General features: G+C 40.6%; 1 protein-coding gene across 1 annotated transcript in view; it reads left to right on the plus strand.

The window, feature by feature from the left end:
• Positions 1-22,778, plus strand: part of LOC111978111 (NLR family CARD domain-containing protein 3) — a gene marked incomplete at its 3' end in the record, with an annotated part of 56,032 nt that overhangs the window by 22,082 nt on the left and 11,172 nt on the right. The window contains exon 2 of the mRNA XM_024142122.2: positions 7,102-7,200. Coding sequence (XP_023997890.2) covers positions 7,102-7,200 — 99 coding nt within the window. The remainder of the gene's footprint in view (positions 1-7,101; positions 7,201-22,778) is intronic.

Here is a 22,778-nt window from a genome sequence, read left to right on the forward strand (position 1 = left end):
GACTCCAGGACAATCTCCGCTGAGAGATGACCTCCAGACAGATCTCCTCTGAGAGGAACCTCCAGACAGATCTCCTCTGAGAGATGACCTCCAGACAGATCTCCTCTAGAGGACAACCTCCAGACAGATCTCCTCTGAGAGGACGACCTCCAGACAGATCTCCCCTGAGAGGATGACCTCCAGACAGATCTCCTCTGAGAGGGACGACCTCCAGACAGATCTCCCTGAGAGGACGACCTCCAGACAGATCTCCTCTGAGAGGATGACCTCCAGACAGATCTCCTCTGAGAGAGACCTCCAGAAGATCTCCTCTGAGAGGATGACCTCCAGACAGATCTCTCTTGAGAGGACGACCTCCAGACAGATCTCCTCTGAGAGGAGACCTCCAGACAGATCTCTCTGAGAGGATGACCTCAGACAGATCTCCTCCAAGACACATGTGCATCTGAAGGCAAATAGCATATTCAGTGTATTGTCAGGGTTGTTACTATTACCAATGGATAATGCATACGTGTTTGTAATTACAATCATTAAAAAAATTATTTGAAGTCATGTGTAGGCCTACCTGTAAAAAGAGGACAGTGGTGTCGGGTGTCTTTTGGGAGAGAAACATCATCAACACAGACATCATGGAACAAACAATGATAATGCATTAATGAAACAACAATGTCGTTACGTAATGGAGAGAGAGAGAGAGAGAGAGAGAGCGACAGAGATAAAGAGAGGGAGAGATTGCGTTGTGTGTGCTCCTGTCACGTTCTGACCTTAGTTATTTTGTTATTTCTTTGTTTTAGCATGGTTACACCCTGGCCTAACCAAAATAGAGAATAAAAGCCTCTCTATGGCCAAAGTGTGACAGTACCCCCCCCTCCCCTCAAAGGTGCGGACTCTGGCCGCAAAACCTGACTCTAAAGGGGAGGGTCCGGGTCGGCTTCTTTTACGGCGGCAGCTCTGGTGCGGGACGTAGACCCCCCTCCGCCTCTGGCTCCCCCCACTTTGGTGGTGCCTCTGGTGCGTGGACCCACGCCGCCGACCCCGGACTGGGGACGCTCGTTGCTGGCCCCGGAATGGGTACCCTCATTGCGGGCCCCGGACTGGGGACCCTCGCTGCAGGCCCCGGACTGGGGACCGTCGCTGGAGGCCTGGTCCTTGGAGGAGGCACAGGATTCGCCAGGCTGGGGAGACTTACTGGAGGCCTGGTCCTTGGAGGAGGCACTGGATGAACCCGGCTGGGGAGACCTACTGGAGGCCTGGTCCTTGGAGGAGGCACAGGATGAACCAGGCTGGGGAGACCTACTGGAGGCCTGGTCCTTGGAGGAGGCACAAGTCGAACCGGGCTGTGGGGGGGCACTGGAGATCTGGTGCTTAACACTTGCACCTCTCCTCTTGGCTGAATGCCCACTTTAGCCCGGCACGGGCGGAGCGCAGGCATAGGACGCACTGAGCAGTCACAGCGCACCGGAGACACAGTGCGCAGAGCCGGCGCAGGATACCCTGGGCCGAAACAGCGCACCGGAGACCAAGAGCGCTGAGCTGGCACAGTCCGCCCTGGCTGGATGCCCACTCTAGCGTGGTACTTACGGAGAGCTGGCTTTGAGCGCACCGGGCTGTGCACCGGGCTGTGCATGCGCACCGGAGACACTGTGCGCTTTACCGCATAACACGGTGCCTTCCCAGTCACTCGCTCCCCGCGGTAAGCACGGGGAGTTGGCTCAGGTCTATCACCTGACTCCGCCAATCTCCCTGTGCGCCCCCCCCAAAATGTTTTGGGGCTGCCTCTCGTGCCTGCTTCGATGACTTGCCTCCTCATATCGACGCCGCTCCTCCTTCGCTGCCTTTATTTCCTCCTTTGGACGGCGATATTCCCCAGCCTTTGCCCAGGGTCCTTTACCGTCCAGGTTTTCCTCCCAAGTCCATGAGTCCAAAAAACGCTGCTCCTCCTTAACACGCTGCTTCGTCCATTTGTGGTGGGTAGTTCTGTCACGATCCTCTTCCTGGAAATGACTGGACCAAAGCGCAGCGTGATAAGCGTACATTTATTTTTATTTGAAATGAATGTCGCCAACAAAACAACAAAACAAGGAAACGACCGTGAAGCTTAACTTGGGCAATAGTGCCACTAACAAAGTAAACTACCCACAAACACCAACGGGAAAAAGGCTACCTAAGTATGATTCCCAATCAGAGACAACGATAGACAGCTGTCCCTGATTGAGAACCATAGAAATACAAAACATAGAAATAAAGAAACTAGAATGCCCACCCTAGTCACTGCTCTGACAGCTGATGCTTAAAAACTGTTTTGAACAAGGTGGGGGTGTCACGCCCTGGCCATAGAGAGGCTTTTGTTCTCTATTTTGGTTAGGCCAGGGCGTGACACCCCCACCTTGTTCAAAACAGTTTTTAAGCATCAGCTGTCAGAGCAGCTTACCGATCATTGCACCTGTACACAGCCCATCTGTAAATAGCCCACCCAGCTACCTCATCCCCATATTGTTATTTTTTTATGCACCTTTGCACCCCAGTATCTCTACTTGCACATTCATCTTCTACACATCTATCACTCCAGTGTTAGTTGCTAAATCTTACTACATTTGCACACACTGTATATAGATTTTTCTATTGTGTTATTGACTGTACGTTTGTTTATCCCATGTGTAACTCTGTGTTGTTTGTGTCGCACTGCTTTGCTTTATCTTGGCCAGGTCACAGTTGTAAATGAGAACTTGTTCTCAACTGGCCTACCTGGTTAAACCAGATAGTGTCTAGAATGCTCTGTTACTGAAGATGCGGTATTGCAGAAAGTTCTGSGTGGGGTCCATCTACTGGGAGGTGGCTAACTGGTCTGTTTATTCCACTGATTCATATGGATGCCAGTTCATACATTGGCTGTAAAAGTGGGTAAAACCAGAAAAGCATTTAACTGTAGCTATGTGGTGTTTACTTGCGTGTGTTTCAGCAGGGTGAGGTCAGAGAAATGCTTTCAAGTCAGTATTTTTCTGAACTCATAAAATCCTTCACACAATCTGATGGGATGGATGTTCAACCCCATTAAAATGACCATAAGGTTTATATAAGGTTTATATAGTACCTTTAAGTTAAGACCTCATATCTGTTCATGGCAAGCAGTTCAATTAATTATATTAATTGATTCTTAAAGAATATAACTTATAAATCATGATGGATTCAAAAGGAGTAGGAGTGCTGATCTGGGATCATTTTAGCCTTTTAGATCATAATGAATAAGATTACATTGACAGGGTGACCTGATCCTAGATCAGCACTCCTCCTCGGAGACTCCCTTTGTGAATAAGGGGCCAGGGGTCACCAGGACCAAGAAACCGAACACATACTGTTGTAAAGTCTAGTTACAGCAGGTGTTTACTGCCATCTATTGGAAGATACCAATAAAACACTTTATTATCAGGATGGGGAGACGCCTGAGCTGAAACAGAAAGTAAAGTTGTTATTTTGTACAGGATTCATGTAGAGACGACAGAGCAGAAAACACTATATGGAAAGATTACAAAATAAAGTAAATATTTCTGAACAATAATCTATTCTAAAGGACAGAGTAATATACCCAGCTAGCACAGTGGATCTGGGCCGATTCCGGCTGAGAGTCAGACTCGGCCGACGTCATGTGGCCCGAGTCTGGGCCGCCTTCGGGAGTATTATTTAATGGCTAGGATGCGGGGATTGAGCTCGGGCCGATTCCGGTGTCTGGCCTAAATGTATTACTTGGGGCTCGGGCCGATTCCGGTGAGACTTATCTTGGCCAAATGTATTACTTGGGACTCGGGCCGATTGGGACTACTCTGGCTGTAACGGCTTTCGTCCTCTTCGTCTGAGGAGGAGTAGGAAATGTCAGACCAATGTGCAGCGTGGTACGTATCCATAATAACGTTTAATGAGAATGAACACAAAAAGAACAAGAGAATCAAATGAAAACCGAAACAGTCCCGAATGGTGCAAACACTGAAACGGAAACAACTACCCACAACCCATAGTGGGAAAACAGGCTACCTAAGTATGATTCTCAATTAGAGACAACGATCGACACCTGCCTCTGATTGAGAACCATACAAGGCCAAACACACGCTGTCGTGACTCCTGTGGCTGGCTAGGCGCTGACACGGTCACCAGGTGTATGGTGTTTCCTCCGACACAAACGTTTATTTGTGGATGGGTATAATTTGTATGTATAAAATGTATAATAGTAATATTTAAAATTACAAAAAAATCGGGTAATTTTGTATACATTTATTTAAATTAGCATCGGTCCGCTTCTGGGGGGATTCTGGTAAGATGCCGGCAAAGTCGGCTGAATTCCGGTAGACTGAAAAGGCCAGATGTACTTCTGCCGATTCTGGGCAGTCATTCATTTTGATTCAGGGCCGAGACTGACACCCGATTCCGGGGCCGGAACGTAATAAATACCTGGAATTAGATATTACTAGTTAGTAGAACTGCTACTTGAGCTTAGTTGCTGTCAGACAGCAGTTTTCAAAGTGGAAACTAATCAGTAGTCCTAAATGTTATAAGGTAGGCTATTTAGATTGTCATTATAGAGACACCTATTTTACAACCCTTTTTCCATAAAACATATTAACGCTCTAGAACTGATGCACATCAAGAAATAAGGCAACAAAGCACAGGAAAACTACTTTTGGCGCTCTAGAGCTCACTAGGTAAATTAGCACGGGGTGACTTATGGAAAACCATGTCATGCGAAGGTATTTACGCATGATCAGTTCTTGGGTCTCACGAGTGGAAATTTGAAGTGAAAGTTATAAAACTATCTCATGTGATTCTGTTATGAGAAAAACTCCACAATGAAACTGACATTAAATGTGGAGAATGATACATCTGTTGACCATCAAGTAGCCTATTAACTCTGGGGACAGGTGGGACGGTAGCGTCCCACTTGGCCAAAATCCAGAAAAAATGTAGAGCGCCAAATTCAAATATATTACTATAAAAATCAATCTTTCATGAAACACACATGAAAGACACCAAATTAAAGCTACACATGTTGTGAATCCAGCAACATGTCTGATTTCAAAAAGGATTTACGGGGAAAGCATACAATTATGTTAGCTCAGTAATAGCCACAGAAAAAAACGGCCATCTCCCAGCAAAAGATAGTAGTACAAAGCAGAATAGAGATAAAATGATCACTAATGATCTTCATCAGATGACACTCATGACGGACTCATGTTACACAATACATTTATGTTTTGTCGATAATGTGCATATTTATATCCAACAAATCTCAGTTTACATTGGCGCAATGTTCAGAAATGCGTCTAATATCCGGAGTAATTGCAGAGAGCCATGTCAAATAACAGAAATACTCATATAAATTTGATGAAACATGTTTTACACAGAATGAAAGATACACTTGTTCTTAATGCAACCGCTGTGTCAGATTTTAAAAAAAAACGTTATGTAAAAAGCACACCATGCAATAATCTGAGACAGCGCTCAGATTTAACAACATTTCTCCGCCATGTTGGAGTCAACAGAAATACGAAAAGACATCATAAATATTCCCTTACCTTTGATTATGTTCATCAGAATGCACTGCCAGGAATCCTAGTTCCACAATAAATCGTTGTTTGTTCGATAATGTCCATTACTTATGTCCAATTAGCTACTTTTGCTACTTAGCTACTTTTGCGTGTCCAAATGCTCGGCAGATGCAGCCAAACGTGCGACGAAAACTTCAAAAAGTTATATTACAAGTCGAATAAACTTTTCAAACTTAGTAGAGAATCAATCTTCAGATGTTGTTTACAATATATCCAATAACGTTCCAACCGGAGCATTTCTTCATGTCTGTATAATAATGGAACGCAAGAGAGTATCAATGAGGAAGCGCGTGAGCAAGAACTGGCAATCTGCCAGACCAGTGATGAAACACCTTCCATCCGGCCCACATCACACTAGAGGCTTCATTCAGCGTTCTACAGACTGTTGACATCTAGTGGAAGGCGTAGAAAGTGCAAACAGATCCATATATTACAGGGAATTGAATAGGCGATGACTTTAATATCGACCCTTCTCAGAATTCTCACCCTGTTTGGATTTTTTCTCAGGTTTTGCCTGCCATATGATCTGTATACTCACAGACATCATTCAAACAGTTTTGGAAACTTCAGAGTGTTTTCTATCCAATAGTAATAATAGTATGCATATATAGCATCTGGGACAGAGTAGGAGGCAGTTCACTATGGGCACGCAATTCATCCAAAAGTGAAAATGCTGCCCCCTATATCAAATAAGTTAATGTATATGTCTATGTAGGCTACTGTAGCCTACCATTTTATACTATACATATGTTGAATTAATGGAGTCATTGCAAATCATTTTGTGCCACTTGTGTAGCCTACCTGGAGCTGGCAAACGGATTTAATACATAGCCTATAACTTCAGTGTATTGTTGTTGTAGCCTTGTGTTTATGCAATTATTAAAGGCCTTGTTTAGTTAATCAATTGGAAGATATCAAGTGTGACCATGGTCACAGTTCTATCGCAATTGCTGATCTGATGTTAGATTGCATTAGATTGAAGGTAACAGTCAGTCAGATACAGGTAAAAAAAAACAAGTATGTTGTTGACAGCATAGGCCTATTCAGTTCATATACATTTTATTCATATTTGATTCAGTGATTGAAATTATGACTCCATCCTCAGTAGCCTATTCCAGCAGGCTACTGGGCAACAGAAGCCCTTCTTACCTTGAAATGCCTTGCTATTCATGTTAAATCAATTAATCTGACAATTTGAATTGAGCAAGCTGCTAAATCGTTCAGTTTACATCTTTGCCAACATCTTGTCTAGGCTACTGTAGGCTATCTGAAATAAGATGTAGGCCTATCCGGGGCTATTTTTCAGGTTAGTTTTCAGGCCTTGTGGGCGGGTTTTGAGTAGTCATTTGGCTAGAAAAAGTAATTGCATTAAATCACCTGACTGTTTAGATGTTGCTGTTAGTAAATGTTTTATTTCTAAGAGATAATAAATAAAATCGAACAATTTACATTTATGAATTATTTGTCTCTGTGTTAACCACAACCAACATGCTGGATCTCTGTTTAGGGGTCAGTGCTCTAAAATGAGTCTCTCTGGGGAGAGAGAGGAGGTGGTCCCTGTCTCTAAAATGCATCTCTTAGGGGAACATGACACCAAAGCTAAGAGGTGACTGACAATATTGTTTAAAAATTTATTTTCCAAAACGCCATATATACAACAAAAAAATCACATTTGTGTTTTTTCATCAGAAATCATTGCTTATGGGTAGCTTCAATATAACTGTTCTAGATTTTTATATTGGTATGAAAATGTTTTAGTTTTTTTGCAAAACGCTAAATCCATTGTTTAGCTGGAATTGAATGTTCATGTCATGTTTTTGGACTATGATATGTGGGGTTGTCTGACCTAGCTATCTTAAGATTTGTGGCCCCTCCCTCTGCTTAGAGAGACACAGCTGCATGTGAGCTCTCACATTTTTCAACATGTTTTTTACAAAAAGAGAGTTTTGGAGTTAGATAAACTTGGATTTTTCGGCAGGGACATATACAGGATGCTACCCTCCACAACATAACCTTCATTCCAGATTGAAACTCCAAACCTACAACCTAATTTTGTACTGCCTTGCCCTTTGCTTGTTTCCTGGTTGTTGTCTCAATCTGTCTCAGCTCATGTTCATTATTGACCTCTCCTGTTCCACCCTCTGTGATGTAGAGCTCTGTGTAGATCTTATTGAGAAGTGTTGGGTTTCCTTGTTTAGCGATCCCCTCAAATACACATTGAAACTTCTTCTTTAGATTAGATTTGAGTTCACGTTGGCAAATCACAACAAGCTCATCTGAATCTAGAAATAATACAGAAGATATTAATATTACGTGTGTTTTACTGTATTGTAGGACTGTGTTATACAGTTGTACATTCTAATATTTTATTCTCTTAACTGTCTGTCTAAATGTGTAAATGTTTTCATAATGTATTACACACTGGAGTGACTCATTTTATTATTATTGGTATTATTATTGATGGTATTATTCAAGTTGTCTCTTTCTCTCCTACACATCCCTCCTGCTACTTGACAAGGTCACTTGGCGTTGTGTTAAGGCTGCTACAACATCATTGAGTTACACAGCTACTTTAGCTGTACTTTAGCTACAGCTTTTAAATGTTTTTTTTTACAAAACAGCATTCAACATGAGGCAGACAGTTCTTACTTTTCTCCAGTGTGTCAGCAAGCTCCGTCTGGTTCATTTTCCTCAGGATGTGCATGTTCATAACAAGGCCACTGAACATGGAGAGGACACACACACACACACACACACACACACGGAGTAAATGTTGTGCTTGTTAAATATTGATTTAGAACTATGAACATGGAAAAAAGGATTAGCCTATGGATTATGAAAACAACTAAAAGAAATGGGAAAATGGGAGAGGAGAAATGACTAGAGACAGTGTAGACAGTGTTGTTTAACTTAACTTCTTACCTTTGTTCAGTAGAAAAGTCTTCCACTCTAAACTGTATAGGTATAAGCATAGACTGGTCACTCTTCATGGACACACAGCTGGTTACAGGGGAGGCTGGTCTCTCCTGCTTGATTGGACTTCAACACAACAGAGACAATCATTACGTCTCTCATCTACTCTGAGCRCAGATGGGGAAACATAAGAGTTTCATTCTAAAATGCTATTTTTTCACTTTCAGAAATGTTGGAAAATTATATTTTATTGTTGAAATAAATTATTAAACCACTATAAGGTTTTACAAAGGCTTCTAAAGTGGGGAATTTACACTTCAATGTGTCAGACTTGATTTGCCAAAATGGAAATTGTACCAACCCTTGCAAAACATTTCCATTAATTGTAATCCACGTATTAATGCACATTTGCTCTGCATGCAGGATTATTTCCCTGATGTGATTATGAGTAATCATGAATAATCATGAATGAATCGTGAATGATGATGAATGAGAAAGTTACAGAGGCACAAAGATCATACTTCCTCTGTTATTGGTAATGGTGAGATCATACCTCCTCTGTTATTGGTAATGGTGAGATCATACCTCCTCTGTTATTGGTAATGGTGAGATCATACCTCCTCTGTTATTGGTAATGGTGAGATCATACCTCCCACCCCAATTTTTTTTTATTTGTTATAATGTAATCGAATTGGTAATGGTGAGAGGTTAGCATGTTTTGTTGTAGCCTCTAACTTTCTAACTCATTATTATTCATGATTCATTCATTATTTTTCTTAATCATGGCATCATCATGATTCATTTAGTAGTGTTTAGAAACATGATATCTACTCACTTAGACAATAAAATGACTCCAGTCATTCAGTTACTATTGGGCAAAATATAACCCAAAACACAACCTAAACAAACTGCAAATGCAACCAATGCAACCAATGAGTTTGAGTCATTTCGTGCAAGGAATATGGGACCAAATACWAAACTTTTGACTAATTTAATAAACTATAAATGAATTGGTCAGAATGCTTATGACTTCTTCAAATGGGGGGACAAGATACATCATTTGATTTCATTTCTAAACGGTTAAACAGATATGTATGAAAATACCCTCAAATTAAAGGTGACATTATATACTGTCACCTCATATGAAACATTTGATCTCAAATCCAAAATGCTGGAGTATTGAGCTAAATGTTAAATGTTTCACAAATTGTTGGGATTTTATACATGGAGTGTGTGACTTTCTTTATTTTGATAGTTTAGAAATGTTTCACTGTCAAAATATATATATAGTGTGGACTGTACAATCAATACAATCTAAATCTGATACCTCACTGTCTGTCTTTTGACTGATACTGCTTTTTGAACTGGTCTGGTTAGTCTACTCAAATATTTTTATATATTATTATATTATCTTTTATACTATACATTTTTCTCTCTACAAATGTCCGGAATGCGACATCGCCGGAATACTAACCACCGGTCCTGGGATTCATCATTACGCACACCTGCAGATCATTATGATTTACACCTGGACTCCATTACCTTCCTCATTACCTCCCCTTTATATGTCCCTCTCTTACGTTCATTCCTCAGTTGGTATTGTTCCTGTTATTATGTTATGTTTTGTTGTCTCGTTCCATGCTTGTGTCACYTTCTGACCTTAGTTCCTTTTTTATGTCTTTATTTTAGTTTGGTCAGGGCGTGAGTTGGGGTGGGCATTCTATGTTGTTTTTCTATGTTTTGTTCTGTATGTTATATTTCTATGTGTTTGGCCTAGTATGGTTCTCAATCAGAGGCAGGTGTCAGTCGTTGTCTCTGATTGGGAGCCATATTTAGGTAGCCTGTTTTCTATTGTGTTTTGTGGGTGATTGTTTCCTGTTGTGGTGTTTGTTTCACATTTCAGGACTTTTTCGGTATTATTCACTTTGTTATTTTGTATTTTTCAGTGTTCAGTTTTAATAAATTAAAATGGACACTTACCACGCTGCGTATTGGTCCGATCCTTGCTACTCCTCAGATGAAGAGGACGAGAACCGTTACAGCTTGTTGTTTTATTCAACATTTCACCTGCTTCTCGACTCACAGCGTCATCGTTACAGAATACRGACTCCAACAATGGAAGCAACAGGAAAATCGAATATCTCCCAGACGCTCGACGAGCAGGGATACCTACTACGTCAACACCAGGACCAGCTGGCACAACTGGTGACGTCTATGGGAGAGGTTCTTCGCAGTTTGCAATAACGCGAACATGCCCAGGAGGCGTTACCATCGACTAGCGGAGGATTTTCTACAACCAGTTGACCCAGTGAGCCAAAACAACAGGCCATTCAGCAACCCCCTCAGGTCAGCGATGCCTGTTTGTCCCTTCCGGACAAATATGATGGCACCTCATCTAAATGCTGTGGCTTCCTACTTCAGTGCTTCCTCTACTTTATGCACCAGATGGGAGCTCCCACCACTGAGAGGTCAGGTTGCCGCGGTTATTTCTCTGCTGATTGGGCAGGCTTTGGAATGGGCTAAGGCTGTCTATGAGAGAGGAGGAGCTTGATTCATATGAGGGGATCATGGCTCTGTTCAAATGCATCTTTGAGTGAGTGCTTACTCCAATTACGGCAGAGGGATCAGACGGCTGCCGAGTACGCACTCACCTTTCGGACAATAGCAGTATCCAGTGGATGGAACGAGCCGGCACTTAGTACGCTATTCCAAAGAGGTCTTTGCGAGGAGGTCTGACGGAATTGGCCTGTCGAGATGACAATCTCTCCTTAGACGCACTCATTGCGATGGCCTACTAAGCGAGCTTCGGTACTCTCATTGCTTCTCTCCCTCCCTCAGGGAACACTCTGGATCAGAGCCTGAACCCATGGAGGTAGGGGTCTCACTCCTACCCGCGGCGGAACTACACAGACGGAGACAGCTGGGGCTRGGTCTGTATTGTGGCCAAGAAGGGCACATGCTCCAGCAGTGTCCGGCACGTTCTAATATGGGATTCCCAAGGCAAAGGGACGGTCAAGTGATATTCCACCTCATAGGGCAGGAGTGAGTTTTCCACTATTTTTGGTGTCCATCACACTCATTGACTGTCCCTCGTGTACTGTGTCTACAGCGTTAGTGGATTCTGGTGCTGCAGGGAACTTTATTGACCAGACCCTTGCCTCCTCTCTCAATGTCATTTCATACCCGCTCTCCTCTCGTTTTCCGGTTCAAGCCCTTGATAATCAGCCATTAGGATCCGGAACCGTCACCCACATCACTCAACCACTCACCCTCACCGTGGAGTCCAATCATCAGGAAAATATCCCCTCATTACCAGTGCACCAGGTCACAAGATCATCCTCTGCCTCCCTTGGCTTCAACGCCGTAACCCTAATTTTTATTTATTTTTTATTTAACCAGGTAGGCAAGTTGAGAACAAGTTCTCATTTACAATTGCGACCTGGCCAAGATAAAGCAAAGCAGTTCGACACATACAACAACACAGAGTTACACATGGAGTAAAACAAACATACAGTCAATAATACAGTAGAAAAATAAGTCTATATACAATGTGAGCAAGTGAGGTGAGATAAGGGAGGTGAAGGCAAAAAAAAGGCCATGGTGGCAAAGTAAATACAATATAGCAAGTAAAACACTGGATAAAACACTAATAGGATGAAAATCAGATTGGTCACCTGAATGCCGGAGGTCCTGCTTCCCTGTTCCCTGTGGTTCCACATCTGTTGAGAGTCCTGTGGTTGCCCTTCAGCCCAACATCCCGGCAGTATACCAGGACCTGCGGGAGGTATTCTCCAAGACCCGCGCTACCTGTCTTCCTCCTCATCGCCCCTGGGACTGTGCCATCGACCTGCTTGACGGTGCAGCACCTCCGCGCAGATGCATCTACCCTCTGTCTCTGGCTGAGACCCAGGACATAGAGGATTACATCCAAGAGGCGCTCCAACAAGGTTTCGTCCACACGTCCACTTCCCCTGAGTCGGCTGGTTTCTTCTTCGTGGCAAGAAGGATGGAGGGTTCCGTCCATGCATTGACTACAGAGGACTCAATTAAATTACCACAAAGTATCGGTACCCTCTCCCATTGGTGCCGGCAGCCATCGAACAGCTCCGGGGGGCCTGTTTTGTAACCAAACTGGACCTGTGGAGTGCTTATAATCTCATCCACATCCGGGAGGAGGATGAGTGGAAGTTGGCGTTCAGCATGATGTCTGGTCACTACGAGTACTTGGTGATGCCATTTGGTTAAGCCAATGCTCCGTCAGTGTTCCAGGCATTTGTTAACGAGGTGTTCAAGGACATGCTCGGACGCCAGGTGGTCGTGTATATCGATGACATCCTGGTCTATGATTCACACCTGGACTCCATTACCTCCCCTTTTATGTCCCTCCCGTACATTCATTCCTCAGTCTGTATTTGTATGTTAAGACGCTTTTGTTCTGTTGTCTCGTTCCATGTTTTATTAAACATTTCACCTGCTTCTCGACTCACAGCGTCATCGATACAATTTATGACTATATGGCAGGTTTCAGGACACTGATATATCTGAATATGTTGAACAAATATACTGTCACTATTTTCACCACCAAAGAATAGCAGTTTTTTTCATGCTTTTTACTTTCATTACTTTTTACTGAGGTCATTTTCTGTTTGTTTTGGTCGTGTTTCAGATTATTTTGTGCCTAAAAGAATGTTGTTTTAAAAAAAACTTTTATTGTGAATAAAACTAGAATGTTTCTGAACACGTTAATGCTACCATGATTACGGATAGTCCTTAATGAATCATGAATAATAATGAGTGAGAAAATTAGATGCACAAATGTCATACCCCCAATACATGCTAACCTCTCACCATTACAATAATGGGAGGTTAGCAAAATAATCAAAAGAATTAGCAAAAGTTTGTAGAGTCACAAGCTTGTCTTGTTTCTTGTTTGTTTCACAATGAAAAATATTTTGCATCTTCAAAGTGGTAGGCATGTTGTGTAAATCAAATGATACAAACCCCCCAAAAATAAATGTTAATTCCAGGTTGTAATGCAACAAAATAGGAAAAATGCCAAGGGGGGTGAATACTTTCGCAAGCCACTGTATAAGGATATGCTTTCCCAATCATGAAATGAAACTGAAACAGTAAATGACTCCACCAAAGCAACATACATTTTCAATGTAGCACATCAAAAGAAATACATATCATAAACCCCAATGATTTTTCACAACCCGAGTCCAAATGACTTGCAAGCTTGCTTAATTAACCTTTTGTCAATAGGGGGAGCTGTTAGCATTTTTTTTTTTTTTTCATTGCCAAATTAAACTGCCTCGTACTCAATTATTGCTCGTACAATATGCATATTATTATTACTATTGGATAGAAAACACTCTCTAGTTTCTAAAACCGTTTGAATTATGTCTGTGGGTGAACCAGAACTCTTTCTACAGCGAAAATCATGACAGGACATGCGAAGCTCTGAAAAATAGTCTCTGATCTCGGATCAGTTTTAAGCTCTGTGTGTGCCCTATGGATGGAAATGAACTGCACCCGCCTTCCCCTGGATGTCAGTAACCAATGAGAAGTGGAATGGCCTCTCTACGTGTTTCTCAGAGTTTATAAAAGGCAATGGAGTGAGGTGTCCCTTCCTTTCGACGCTCGCCAGGACGCAGGGAAGACATCAGAATGGTATGCTCAAAAGCTCTCGTTATTGACCAAAGATCTATCCGTCTGTGATTTAATTCGATATAGGTGTTAGAAACATCATAACGAAGTTATTTGAAACCGATTTATATCAGTTTATGCGAGTATATTGCTATTTTTCGGAATTTCCTTAGTATTGCGTTTGAGGATTTGGYCATGTGTGTGCCGTGTAGCTATCGTTAGCTGCTAGTTRCGAAGTTGAYGAGGTCGTTTTACAACAAAGCAACGATTCTTTTGGACAAAGGACACATTGCCCAAGATACTGATGGAAGCTCGTCCAAAAGTAAGAGTTATTTATGATTTTATTCCGTATTTATGTGAAAAATGTAAACGCAGTTGTCGGCCATTGTTGCGGCACTAGTCTGGTTGTAACGCACACTGGATGTCTAGAAACGTTAATTTAAAAAATCTAAATCAGCGGTTGCATTAATAACTAATGCATCTTTCATTAGCTGTCCAACCTGTATTTTTTTAGTCAATCTAATCGATAAATAATCGTAAACTTAGGTGCCTTTCCAAGATGGCGCCGGCCAGAATGCATGCCATGTTTTGACTGATTACATAGCATAACCACGATTTGTGATGCTAAATATGCACATTTTCGAACAAACTCTATATGCATTGTGTAATATGATGTTACAGGACTGTCATCTGAAGAATTCTGAGAAGGTTAGTGAAAAAATGTATATATTTTGGTGGCGATAACGTTATCGCCCCTTTTGCCTTGATTCAATTCTGGTGTGATGTTAGCTCATGTGGTATGCTAATATAACGATATATTGTGTTTTCGCTGTAAAACACTTAGAAAATCTGAAATATTGTCTGGATTCACAAGATCTGTGTCTTTCGATTACTGTAGGCTGTGTATTTTTCAGAAATGTTTTAGGATGAGTATTTTGGTAATTGACGTCGGCCTCTGTAATTATTCCGGCTGCTTCCAACGCTATTTCAGATTGCAGCTGCAATGTAGAACTGTGATTTATACCTGAAAAATGCACATTTTTCTAAAAAAACATATCCTATACCATAAATATGTTATCAGACTGTCATCTTATGAAGTTGTTTCTTGGTTAGTGGCTATATATATCTTTATTTAGTCGAATTAGTGATAGCTACTGATGCAGGAAAAAAATGGTGGGGAAAAAAAGTTGTGTCTTTTGCTATCGTGGTTAGCTAATAGATTTACATATTGTGTCTTCCCTGTAAAACATTTTAAAAATCAGAAATGATGGCTGGATTCACAAGATCTGTATCTTTCATCTGGTGTCTTGGACTTGTGATTTAATGATATTTAGATGCTAGTATTTACTTGTGGCGCTATGCTAGGCTATGCTAGTCAGCTTTTTTACTGTGGGGGGTGCTCCCGGATCCGGGTTTGGGAGGAATTAGAGGTTAAACTTGTTACGGCTAGACGTTCTGCTAGCTGAACCCCTCGACAACATCCGGTGAAATGGCAGAGCGCCAAATTCAAATTAAATTACTATAAATATTAAACTTTCATGAAATCACACATGCAATACACCAAATAAAGCTACACTTGTTGTTAATCCAGCCAATGTGTCAGATTTCAAAAAGGCTTTACGGCGAAAGCAAACCATGCGATTATCTGAGGATAGCACCCCACCAAACAAACACATGACATTCATATTTCAACCGGCCAGGCGCGACACAAAACACAGAAATAACTATATAATTCATGCCTTACCTTTGAAGATCTTCTTTTGTTGGCACTCCAATATGTCCCATAAACATCACAAATGGTCKTTTTGTTCGATTAATTCCGTCGTTATATCTCCAAAATGTCCATTTATTTGGCGCATTTGATCCAGAAAAACACCGGTTCCAACTCGCGCAACATGACTACAAAATATCTAATAAATTACCTGTAATCTTTGTCCAAACATTTCAAACAACTTTCCTAATACAACTTTAGGTATTTTTTTACGTAAATAATCGATACAATTTAAGACGGGATAAACTGTGTTCAATACTGGAGGAAAACAAAGAACGCTCGTTCCAGGTCGCGCGCATCAAAACATTAGAGAGCCCTAGGCTGGAGCCTCGTTCTGGACAGCTGTACTTCTTCATTTCTCTAAAGAAAAACATCAACCAATTTCTAAAGACTGTTGACATCTAGTGGAAGCTATAGGACCTGCAAGCATATTTCTATTAAAACGGGCTTACCATAGAAAACRAATGGAAAACAAATTGACCTCAAAAAACAAATTCCCTGGATGGATTGTGCTCGGGGTTTCGCCTGCCAAATCAGTTCTGTTATACTCACAGACATTTTTCAAACAGTTTTATAAACTTCAGAGTGTTTTCTATCCAAACCCACCAATTATATGCATATCCTAGCTTCTGGGCCTGAGTAGCAGGCAGTTTACTTTGGGCACACTTTTCATCCGGATGTGAAAATAGTGCCCCCAAGCCTAGAGAAGTTAAGAACAAATTCTTATTTACATAGACGGCCTATCCCGGCCAAAAGCCTAACCCGGACGACGCTGGGCCAATTGTGCGCCGCCCTATGGGACTTCCAATCAAGGCCGGTTGTGATACAGCCTGGAATCGAACCAGGGTCTATAGTGACGCCTCTAGCACTGAGTTGCAGTGCCTTAGACCGCTGCGCATCTCTGGGGCTCTTAACCGCTAGGCTACCTGCCACCGGTTGTAGGAAATATGCATTTTTAAAATAATTGTACAGTAAGCGTATCTTAATTTCATAATCCTGTTGATGTAGTAATTTTCCTGCACTGCAGGAAATGCAAACATGTGGTGGTTTAAAAAGGTTGTAAAAAGTATTCTAACGTGTATAATTTCCACTTCAAAATTTCAGACTTGATTTGCCTTAATCAAAAATGTACTGTATCAACCGCTACAAAAATGTTCATTCATTATAATCGACATTAAAAATTCAGAATTTTTGTTGCTGCAGGATTATTTTCCTGCTATGAGAAACTGGATCAAATTAAGATATGGCATCTGTAAGTGCATTCATCTTAAGATAGCTTGGTCAGACAACCACATATCACAGTCAAATATACAGTATACTAACATTCCATTCCAGCTAAACAACGGATATATTGCATTTTGCACAAAAAAAACAGTTTCATACACATCTAAAATATATGAATAAAAAAATCTGGAAACAGTGATATTGAAGATACACATAAGCAGTCGTTTTTGATGTGAAAAAAATATGCATACAGGCTTTTGGAAACAAATTCTTAAACAATATTGTCATCTCAACTCTTAGCTTTGGTGTCATGTTGCCCAGGGAGACTCATTTTAGATGCAGGGCCCCCCTCCTCTCCCTCCCCAGAAAGACTCATTTTAGAGTGCTTACCCAACGCTTGTCGTCTGGAGGAGAAGAAGAGGACCAAGGTGCAGTGTGATAAGTGTTCATATCATTTAATAAAATATGCAACACTAAACAAAACAACAAACACGACAAACGCACAGTCCTGAAAGGTGACACAAACACTAAACCAGAAACAACCACCCACAAACACAGGTGGGAACAGGCTACCTAAATATGATTCTCAATCAGAGACAATGATAGACAGCTGCCTCTGATTGAGAACCATATCAGGCCAAACACACAGAAATACAACACAAGGACAACATAGAACACCAGACATAGAATGCCCACCCAAACTCACGCCCTGACCAACCAAAACAGAGACATAAAAAGGATCTCTAAGGTCAGGACGTGACACACTGCCCTAAACAGAGATCCAGCATGTTGGTTGTGGTTAACACAGCGACAACTAATTGAATGTAAATAGTTCTTTTTTATTCATAAATATTTATGTATCTTTTAGAAATAAAACATTTACTAACAGACTCATCCAAACAGTCAGGTGATTTAATAGAATTACATGAACATTTAGTTCTGATTAATATCTATTCTCTATGTTAACTGTCAATAATAATAATATGTGTCGCTGTTTATTTGTCACATTTATTAAAGGGTAACTCTCAAACCCAATTTCAGGCTTTGTCCAACCCCTTCACATTTTCAAAAAATGCATTCAGGTGAGAAATTGTGAGTGGGGGGAATTGCTAATAAATATTAACTTTCATTTTGGAGGTGAGTAAATGTAGCTCCTAATCTATTGTCACTTGCGGAGTAATTTTGAATCTCCTATAGGTGCGCAAAACAATATTTGAAATGTATACTCACATTTATTGTGGTATTGTGTTGGGAAGAAAAATGCCATCATTACCTTGAAAATAAAGATGATGGGCTCAATTTAATCCAACCCACACTGAAGTATTTACACGCTAGCTCTTTTTCCAATGGTCAAATGAACTCACAGATTGGTCTTGGGTAGTGTATAAAAACCTACAACTACTACCAGGGCGACCCCTCTCACAGGTAGGCTTTCACTTTTAACAATTATAAGTGTGTGGGCATGGGATGAATATTGGAAATAATGGATAGTTGAGCCATACAGAAAGTTATTTTTCAGTAAGTAAGAGATTTTATATTATGTATACAAATATATATATATATATATATATATATATTACATATATATTATGTAGGCTAGGTTATAATATATAATAGGGGTTTGTTAATGATATGCAGATTAAGGTATTTCTGTTATTATATTTAACCTTTATTTAATTAATAGGATTGGGGGCAGCATTTTCACGTTTGGATGAAAAGCATACCCAAATTCAACTGCCAGCTACTCCTCCCCGGAAGATAAGATATGCATATTATTAGTAGATTTGGATAGAAAACACTCTGACGTTTCTAAAACTGTTTGAATCATGTCTGTGAGTATAACAGAACGTATTTAGCAGGCGAAACCCCGAAGACAAACCATNAGGTCACTCTCTTTTCAATGAGGTTTCATTGGGAATCCAGATTTCTAAGGGACGTTCTTGCAGTTCCTACCGCTTCCACTGGATGTCAACAGTCTTTAGAAATTGGTTGAAGTTTTTCCTTTGTGTAATGAAGAAGTACGGCCATCCAGAACGAGGGTAACTTGAAGTGTACTGTTAGATAGAGGCGCATGACCAGAAAGCTAGCTACAGTTTGTTTTCCTCCTGTATTGAACACAGATCATCCCGTCTTCAATTTTATCGATTATTTACGTTAATAAATACCTAAAGTTGTATTACAAAAGTAGTTTGAATTGTTTTGGCAAAGTTTACAAGTAACCTTTGAGATATTTTGTAGTCACGTTGCACAAGTTGGAACTGGTGTTTTTCTGTATCAAACGCGCAAAATAAATGGACATTTTGGATATATATCGATGGAATTAATCAAACAAAAGGACCATTTCTGATGTTTATGGGACATATTGGAGTGCCAACAAAAGAAGCTCGTCAAAGGTAAGGCATGAATTATATTTTTATTTCTGCGTTTTGTGTTGCGCCTGCAGGGTTGAAATATGCTTCTCTCTCTTTGTTTACTATGGTGCTATCCTCAGATAATAGCATCGTTTGCTTTCGCCGAAAAGCCTATTTGAAATCTGACATGTTGGCTGGATTCACAACAAGTGTAGCTTTAATTTGGTATATTGCATGTGTGATTTAATGAAAGTTAGATTTTTATAGTAATTTATTTGAATTTGGCGCTCTGCATTTTCACTGGCTTTTGGCCAAGTGGGACGGTAGCGTCCCACCTATCCCAGAGAGGTTTATTTAATTAGGCAAGTCAGTTAAGAATAAAATTCTTATTTACAATGACAGCCTACCAAAAGGCCTCTTGCCGGGACGGGGGCTGGGATAAAAAAAAACACACACATATATATATATATATATCTGCGTGTGCCATTTCTTTACAATAATATCGGGATATATAAACTTGGCGCACACCATACATACGCATGTTTCCCTTTATAAATCAGATTTGTTGTAAAACTGTGCACTCGTGAATTTATTTGCTGTATAATTTGTAACTAGTGTGTCACGTTCTGACCATAGTTCTTTTGTGTTTTCTTTGTTTTAGTGTTGGTCAGGACGTGAGCTGGGTGGGCATTCTATGTTGTGTGTCTAGTTTTTCCGTTTCTATGTTTGGCCTGATATGCTTCTCAATCAGAGGCAGGTGTTTGTCATTGTCTCTGATTGGGAACCATATTTAGGTAGCCTGTTTTGTGTTGGATTTTGTGGGTGGTTGTCTTCTGTCTTTGTGTTCATTGCACCAGATAGGACTCTTTCGGTTAGATTCACTTTTGTTATTTTGTATTGTGTTGTGTTCAGTTGTTTATTATTAAAACATGGACACTAACTACGCTGCGTCTTGGTCCGATCCCTGCTACACCTCCTCTTCAGACGAAGAGGAGGAAGGCGCCACCTCCCGGGTGGCGCAGTGGTCTAGGGCACTGCATCGCAGTGCTAGCTGCGCCACCAGAGTCTCTGGGTTCGCGCCCAGGCTGGGCTGGGTTCGCGCCCAGGCTCTGTCGCAGCCGGCCGCAACCGGGAGGTCCGTGGGGCAACGCACAATTGGCATAGCGTCGTCCGGGTTAGGGAGGGTTTGGCCGGTAGCGATATCCTTGTCTCAGTATGTAAAAAAAAAAGTWAAAAAAAATGTAATAAAATGTATGCACTCTACCGCTCTGGATAAGAGCGTCTGCTAAATGACTAAAATGTAAATGTAAATGAAGGCTGCCGTTACATAGTGGCAAAATATTAATTGTCGTTCAATATTTAGTTGATTAATAGATTATTGGGTTTATATGTTCTGCCTTGGTATAGGCTCTGAAAATCGGGTTGCCTCTGCTAGGAAGCTGAAATTTGTCTACAAGTGGATCTTCCAGCAATATAATAACCCCAAGCATACATCAAAATCCAGAAAGAAATTGTTAATTGAAAACAAAATCAACATTTTGCAATGGCCATTTCAGTCTCCGGACTTGAAACCTATTGAAAACCTGTGGTTTGAATTGTAGAGTGCAGTCCATAAGGGCAGTCCATTACTTGGATTCTGTATTCTGTATGGAGGAATGGTCTAAGATCACCCACAATATGTTCTCCAACTCATTAAACAGTTTAGAAAAAGGCTCAGTGACGTTATCCTCACAAGGTGAGGTAATGAAATGTATTGTAAACAGAGCCGTCAATTTTGACCCCTTCCTTTTCTTGAAAAAAAAAATGTCTGACTTTTTGAACAAAATCTCTTTCTCTGAGCAATTTTATTAGTGTAAAATAATTTTGGGGATTGAGCATACAATATAGCTCAGTATTTGAATTATGTTTTTTATACAGACATTTGTGCTAATCTTTATCAAGGGTGTCGATAATTTGGGACCGCACTGTATACTTCAAAGTTAGAGATGTGTTGAAATTGGATCCATCATAATGATTCTACATGTTATATTATGCCACGGCCTTTACTGGCCAAAGGTTAAACTGCGGTTATGTTTATGATATACTATGGTGTTGAGTCACTAGACTTTGACCAGATATTATTGCATCCAAAGATCAACTGTATCTAAAACATAGATACAGAGCAACTTGTCATCAGGAAGGTGCTCTCTCAGCACAACGGAAAATATCTCAATGACTTGACATGTTCTGGTTGTGAATTCAGGCTACAAGGTAAGAATCTTCCCAGGGATTATTGTAAAATGTGTAGGGACATTAAAGGTATAGTGTTATTTTAGTGTAGAGAATGACAGTAAAATACTCAAACCTAACAGTCCATTTCACCTGGGACATGTACGTGACAGTTCAATCATACAAAATGGTGCTCACTGGGCGTAGGCCATTCAAATTCCAAAACACATTGTTCATATATCGTATTATACGATTCGTGTATCATGGTTATTTTACTATTTGTAAAGAAAATGATGTATCATTGTATCATAGTTATAAATTGTTTTCAAAATTACAATGAGCTCTTGCTTTCTGTGTAATTTGGTATGAAACCACTGAACTTACTTTTCTTAGCATTGCTATTATGAATTATAATTAAATAATAGTATATCTGTTGAACAAAGCAAAACACTAGAATGAGTGAAATTATTAAAATACACAGTGAGACAATATTATTATTATAATGATCATCATTATTATTATTATTATTCATAGCTCCAGTACATGGAGAAGCGGTGAAAAATATCAGTCATAACTACATGTTCATGTGAATGCATTAATTCACCTGACTGTTCGGATGTTTCTGTTAGTAAATGTTTTATTTCTAAGAGATAATTAATAAAAGAGAACAATTGACATTCAATAATTAGTTGTCAATGTGTTAACTACAACCAACATGCTGGATCTCTGTTTAGGCGTCAGTGCTCGGAAATGAGTCTCTCTGGGGAGAGAGAGGAGGGGGTCCCTGCCTCTAAAATGAGTCACTCTGGGGAACATGATTCCAAAGCTAAGAGGTGAGATGACAATGTTGTTTAAGAATTTATGAAGAGTTTATTTCCAAAATGCTATGCATCAGAAATGCTTTTTTGGCAAACATTACAGACTGCTATATCGGTCCGCTGATTCAGGACTAGTAAAGGCCCTGACTGTACTCGTTGCAATGTAAAACATTTGATATAATTTTTTACTTGACACGATCACTTTGCCTACTCTTAATTATTGCCTAATATGTTGGCATGCATAACCTTA

Source organism: Salvelinus sp. IW2-2015, unplaced genomic scaffold (genome assembly GCF_002910315.2).
Source record: "Salvelinus sp. IW2-2015 unplaced genomic scaffold, ASM291031v2 Un_scaffold2972, whole genome shotgun sequence".
In the NCBI taxonomy this organism is placed as follows: Eukaryota; Metazoa; Chordata; class Actinopteri; order Salmoniformes; family Salmonidae; genus Salvelinus; species Salvelinus sp. IW2-2015.